Here is a 6,396-nt window from a genome sequence, read left to right as displayed (position 1 = left end):
GATGAATCAAGGAATGGAATTGAATGCCATTGAATTAAAACACTGTCACGCATGCAAACCAAAGATTCGCAAGCAACCAACCATGCCGGCATTGTCCCTACTTATACAGTCTTGTTAGCTGAGATTTTTGGAAACCAAAGCCTCTGCACTATGCATGCCAGCCCTGCCCGATCGATCCACCGATAAGTTTCGGTACAAATATGTCTTCGAATCAATCAACTAGTTGATGATACATACAATTAATGAGTAGGAAACATATGTATACCCACCATGATTTACAGTGTACTTATATTACTGGACACCTGCACACACACAGACAAGAGACAACACACATATGCCGAATAAAAATGAAGGAATATAGACACTTACATCAGTACGTGCATGCATGCAACGGTACAAGTACGCATAAGTTACTGCTTGCCGATCATGGCTGGAATACCCGATCTTCTCTTGACCCTGACGAGGAGGCCGTTCTTCATGTGGAGTATGATGGAGAGCTTCGGCTCCACGACATGCCCGGGAACCACCTCCACGGCGAAGTTCCACGCCACGGCCGCCACCGTCACCTTCATCTGCACCAGCACCATCTCCTTCCCGAGGCACGTCCTGGGGCCCGAGTTGAAGGCCACGAACTTGTTGGACGGCACGTACCGCAGCTTGCCGTCCTCGGAGATCCACCGCTCCGGCCGGAACTCCCGGCAGTCGGCGCCCCACACCCGCTTCATCCTCCCCATGGAGTAGTTGAACACCAGGATCTTGTCCCCGGGCCTCACCTCGTGCCCGCTCGGCAGCACGTCGTGGGCGGCGACCGCCTTTGTCTCCACCGGCAGCGACGGGTAGAGGCGGAGGCACTCGCACACCGCCGCGTGCAGGTACAGCAGGTTCTTCAGCTCCCCCGCCTCGAAGGCCACCATGCCGTCGGGTCCGACGGGTCTGCGGGCAGCTATGGGGGCCAGCTCCTCCAGGAGCCTTTTCTCTACCCGCGGGTTCGTGGCGATGAGGTAGGAGAACCACGAGAGGGCGGAGCTGGTGGCGTCGCGGCCGGCGACCAGGAGGTTCATCGTCATGTCCCGGATGTACACGTCCGCATCCGGGTCGCGCGCGATCTCCTCGTCGCAGATGAAGGAGGACAGCAGGTCGGCCGCCGACTTGTCCGCGCCCTGTTTGTTGTAGGCGGCTCTGCGGCTAGCAATGGTGGCCGCCACGAATTCGTCGGCCGTGCGGCGCGCGGCGGCGTTCTTCCTCTCATGGCCGACGTCCAGCCTCCGCATCACCTTCCAGCACGTCACCGGCATGATGTGCCGGACGAAGACGGTGCGCAGCACGTCGTCCATGGCGCGCGCGAACGGCACGTCCGGCAGGCCAATGGCCAGGCACCCGGGGTCGACGCCGAAGACGAGGTTGCAGGTCGTGTCGAAGGACCAGCGCGTGAACACGTCCTGCAGGTCGCACGTCGTGTCGGAGTCGGCGGCGTGGGCGAGGAACGGGAGCACGCTCTGCTCCACCTTGTCGAGGCTGGACTGCGCCACGAAGGCGCGGTACCGCGGGGTGGTCATGAGCATCTGGGCTTTCGTCCTCTGGCTCCGCCAGCGCTCGCCGTCGGAGTTGAAGATGCCGCCGCCGAGGATGTCGAACATCTGGGCGAACACGTCGCCCTTGGGGTAGTTCTCGAAGTTGGAGGTGAAGATGTGGCGGACGTTGGCCGGGTCGCAGGTGATGAAGTAGCGGAAGCCGGCGAACCAGAAGCGGCACTGGTAGTTGAGGCCGGAGAGGGCCAGCATGCCGGTGACGCCCTCGAAGATCCGGTGGATGTTGGAGACGATGGCCGGGATGACGCCGACGATCGGCCACTGGGTGAGCCCCGGGTAGCGCCGGCGTCGCGTTTTCTCGGGTTTCACGGCGCGATAACGAAGCAGTAGCACGAGGAGGCAGACGGCCGACATGAGAAGCTGCAAGACGAAGAGCCAATCCATGCCCATGCCCATGCCCATGTCCATGGCGGAGAGCAGTGCACCACTAGACATGCGTGCATGCAGAACGTGGTGCAAATGCAAGACCGGGACGCACGGGAGATGGCTAGCAGTAAATCGTACGTGCTGAGCATGGAGATGCATGGTGGTGCTTATATACGCGCGCTGCGGGGGGCACGGACGTCCCTGGCCAATTAATTGTCCATCCATTCTCAACAGCTAGCTATCAGTCGGAATGCATATATACGACGCCATGACACGAGGAATATGGTCACCAAGAGCAAAGGGAATTAGTTGAAGACAGCCATTAAGTACTCCCTCTGTTCCTAAATATAGGTCTTTCTAGAGATTTCAATAGGTGACTACATACGGAGCAAAATGAATAAATCTACACTCTAAAATGTGTCTATATACATCCGTATGTGGTAGTCCATTTGAAATCTCTAAAAAGACTTATATTTCGAAACAGAGGGAGTATTTAGCATATCTGGTATGTGCACAGTGTAATTCGGTTGGCAGAGTGGCCAGTTATGCTAGGGAACAGTAGCAAGGGATACGGGTTTTATCTTTTATCCCAAGAACCCTAGCTAGCTGGTAATGGGAATTGGGTTTCATGCGCGTACTAGAAGAGCTCACTTAAGGCTGCAATGATATGAGGGTAATGTAAGGTTCCCTTGTGACGTGTCCCATTTATTATCAGCATGGGCATGTGTATGATGGATCATATGTACACTGTTATTATTTGTCTTTTTAGGGACACTGTTATTATTTCTCTTGCTATAATTCGCTGGCACGCATCTTCTCGGCGGTGGCCTGAGGGTCTGTATTTGCCTCATATGGATTGGATGTTCAAAGTGGTAAAATGTGGTTATTGGAATCTTGCTTTTATTTGCTTTGGGGGGTGACCAAAAATGTCCACTCGCTGACAATGGCGAGCAGGGAATGGCGTTGGCCATTACGATGAAGGAAAGGAATCCCCGTCGAGCCACATGGTGGTCAAGCTCATTGGTGGTGGCACCGAGTAGGAAGGGGGCACACCGCACATGCGTGCATCGAGAATATGTCGAGGCAAAGAAATAGTATCAGACATAAGACGTTTAGATAGAGATCAAATAGAGTTTTTTTTTTTACAAAAATAGTTAGGGTTTCTGTCTCCCGCCGGCGTCGCCGCAGGTCCGCCTCCTCTTCGGTGGCCCTAGGGCCATGGGGGCGCGGTGGATCTCGGCAATAGCCGACGGGAGGGCTCCATTTTTAGTCTTTTCTTTCAGTTTTGCTAGGGTTTGTGTCCTGCTTAGGAAGATGAGACGACCGCGGCTCCCTGAAGATGGAATAAATGTCTCCCCGCCTAGCCCCCGTTCCGGCGGTGCGTCTAGCACCGTTGGTAGGCGTGTGGAGGTGTGTCTCCGGCGGATCTGTCTTTGATGGATTTGCTCGGATCTCGTCGTTGTTCAACTACATTCGTGTGTCTTCGGATTGGATCCTTCTGATCTACGTTATTCTTCATCTGTGGCGGTTGCTGTTCTGGTGCGCTGGCCCTACGGGGCCTTGGCACGACGACTTCCCGACTGTCTACTACGATAAGTTGTGCCCGACTCCGACGATGGAGGGGCGATGACGGCGGCGCGCCTTCGGCTCGCTTCAGTGCTTGTAGTCGTAGCTAGGTGGTCTACGGATCTGGATGTAATTTCTATTATTTCTGGTATTCGTTGTACTGCCATGATTAAAGATGAATAGATTGGAAATTTTCTCGCAAAAAAATAGAGTTTTTTTTTTTGAGGGAAAGGGGTCAGCCCCGATTTACATTAAGAAAACCTTAAGAGATCCAGACTACATCCACCACAACGCACCCATCAGCAGAGCTAAAATCTGGCAGAAGCAAGATAGGCCCTGCAACACCAGATATAACACTCTAGAACCCATTTAAGTTTACAGGGCCGGCTGAAACCTACTAGCCAAAAGGCAAGACGTAGGCCCAAAAGACACCTAGCATGCAGAAGAAGTAACTACGACAAAGTACTTATTACAGACCAGGCAGATAATAATATGGGAGTTAGGTCTAACAAGTTGCCCCCGCGTCGCTCCCGCAGGGGCGACTCGGGCGGCGTAACCCTAGCCCGCCGCCGGCCCTCTCCCCCACCTCTCCTCTCCCTCGTCGCCACCGGAGGTGGCCGCCGGCTCGCTGCTCGGCCGCCGGTGAAGGTGGCGGCGAGGATCTGGCCGCCCCGTTCTTCCTCGGGGGGCTTTGGATCCGTGGCGGCGGCCTCGGCTGGTGGATCGACGCCGGGTCTGCGGTGACCGGTGCTCGTTGGTGCTGGCCGTTCTTCCTCGGCCGCGGGGGCGGCGAGGCGGCGGCAGGTGGCGGCTGTGGTGCGGGCGTCTCGGCGGCGCCCGATCCAGATCTGAAGGCCTCCATCTACTTCAACCAGGGCTGCCTCCGATGGTCCTGCTTTGGGCGGCCTTTGTCGCTGGAGTTGTACCTGTTTGGCGGCTGGAGGTGGGAGGTGGCTCCGGAGAAATCCGAGGCCAGCAGTGCTGGCCACGACGGCGGCGACGCCCGAGGGCGCCGTACCCTTCTTGTAGGCGCCGTCCAGGTTGCCTCCTTCCCCTCCTCCTTCCAGCAGCTCGTATGCCGGGCGAAAGCCCAAATCCTTGCCGGATCGAGCGACAGCGGCGCTCCGGGCGTCGTCACCCTCTTGGGGGTGTCGTTCGTGGTGAGCTTGGGGTGAATGTGATGCTTTGGTTGCTTGGCGGCGGTTGGTGGCGTGGTCGGAGTTCGTCTGGTGGCGGTGCGTTGGCGCTCTACCGCCTATGTGCTCAGCCTCGGAGTCCTTCTTCCACGGTGCTTGGTCTTCAGCAGCCCTGCCGGACTCGGCGGAGCGGTGCTTCATCTCACACATTGATGGCGGCGATTATCGGCGGCGTGGCGCTGTGGAGGCTCGGCGTCCGATGCGCGGGATGGACTCGCGCAGGAGGAGGTAGCTGTCTGGCGTCATGGTGACGTCGATGGCTGAGTGGCCAAACAAGGTAGATGCCTCAATATGATCTGAAGACGGACTTGTGGAAGATGGCGGCGACGACACACGAGTGCGTCTGACCGGATTATGCCCCAGACCCGATATGTGGCTCGGCTGGGGCTTCCGGCTTTTGATGTTAGGCTTAGATGAGTGGTCTGAGTGGCCCAGCTAGCATCCCTTCATCGTATGGATAGGAATAGCGGCATATGGTGCCAAGATGGTGGATTCAGTCATATTATTGTAATACTTTGTAAGGTCTTCGAGAATAATCAATAAAATGCCCGTATGCATCTTCCAGATGCAGAGGCCGGGAGTCATCCTCCTTTTCTAAAAAAATAAATAATAATATGGGAGTTCATGGTATATAAAGGGAGGCGGTCGAATCCAGAAGCGCGCAACATTCTAGTAAAGATGTCGTCGCCGGAGATGATTGAAGCCCAGAATGCTTGATCAACACCTTCAGCCACCAACAATCCTGAGAATTCCAGGACGCCACCTCTCGACACGTTGAACACTGCATTTGCTACCCGCTCTAGAAGCTTTACCCCCCACCTCAGCTCCCTTTGTTCTTCTTCGCCTATCTGCAAAACGGAACATGATTCAATAAGCCGATAAGTTTTATGAAGAATCGCAAAAGGTCAATAATCCTTCTGCGTTCAAAACACTAGTCGTTCCTGCGAGTCCAAATAGACCACAGCAAAGCAAATACTCCAACATATATCTTTTTTTTCTCAAACTGAGATAACCAGGAAGACATCATCATTTCCACATTCATGGGCAAGTTAGGTAATCCAAAAGTATTTTGCACCACACACCAAAGGAATTTAGCAACTGAACAATGTAGAAGGAGATGATCAACATTTTCTTCAGCCCCACAGAACATACATTTAGTGTTTCCAGACCATCCCCTTTTCACAAGGTTATCTTTAGTCAGGACAGTTTTTCTAACTAGAAGCCAGATAAAGACTAATTTTTTTAGACTTCAATTTTCCACAAGCAGAGCTATTGTGGGCATTAGAAAATTTGCCTTGTAAGTTTGCAACTGGACGTCTGGACCTACGTTTTTTTTTGAAGCAACGACAACTAGCTTCCTCGTCAATTTTCATCAAAGAAACCGTCAACATCTTAAAAGTTTTAAAAAAATAACAGTAGAGCGGAAAGGGCTCAAAAGGCCACTGACTTGGACATCGGTGAATTTAGCTACGGAATACTTGAAGATCAATCAAGACCAACAAGGCATCAAAACTCACAGTTAAGATAGTGAAACTTATCGATTCCACTCATGACCGCCTATACATACTCCCTCCGATCCATATTTGTTGTTACTGATTTAGTACAAGATCTATATTAATTGTCGCTGATTTAGTACAAACTAGGATCGGAGGGAGTATGTTTCTTGAATCACCATCCCG

The 6,396-nt window shown here is 53.6% G+C and overlaps 1 protein-coding gene across 1 annotated transcript; it reads right to left on the bottom strand.

Annotated features, from left to right (window-relative positions):
• Positions 1 to 203: 203 nt before the first annotated feature.
• LOC123098976 (noroxomaritidine synthase-like) lies at positions 204 to 2,164 on the bottom strand. Its single transcript, XM_044521078.1, has one exon. The coding sequence runs from the start codon at positions 2,112 to 2,114 to the stop codon at positions 411 to 413; it is 1,704 nt and encodes a 567-aa protein (XP_044377013.1). The 5' UTR covers positions 2,115 to 2,164; the 3' UTR covers positions 204 to 410.
• Between the last annotated feature and the right edge of the window lie 4,232 nt (positions 2,165 to 6,396).

This window comes from Triticum aestivum, chromosome 4D, assembly GCF_018294505.1.
Source record: "Triticum aestivum cultivar Chinese Spring chromosome 4D, IWGSC CS RefSeq v2.1, whole genome shotgun sequence".
Classification (NCBI taxonomy): Eukaryota; Viridiplantae; Streptophyta; class Magnoliopsida; order Poales; family Poaceae; genus Triticum; species Triticum aestivum.
This window is presented reverse-complemented; position numbering and strand designations above follow the sequence as displayed.

Bases quoted from the DNA above. Each gene is read 5' to 3' on its own strand.
- LOC123098976 (XM_044521078.1), bottom strand. From the start codon at position 2,114: ATGCATCTCCATGCTCAGCACGTACGATTTACTGCTAGCCATCTCCCG.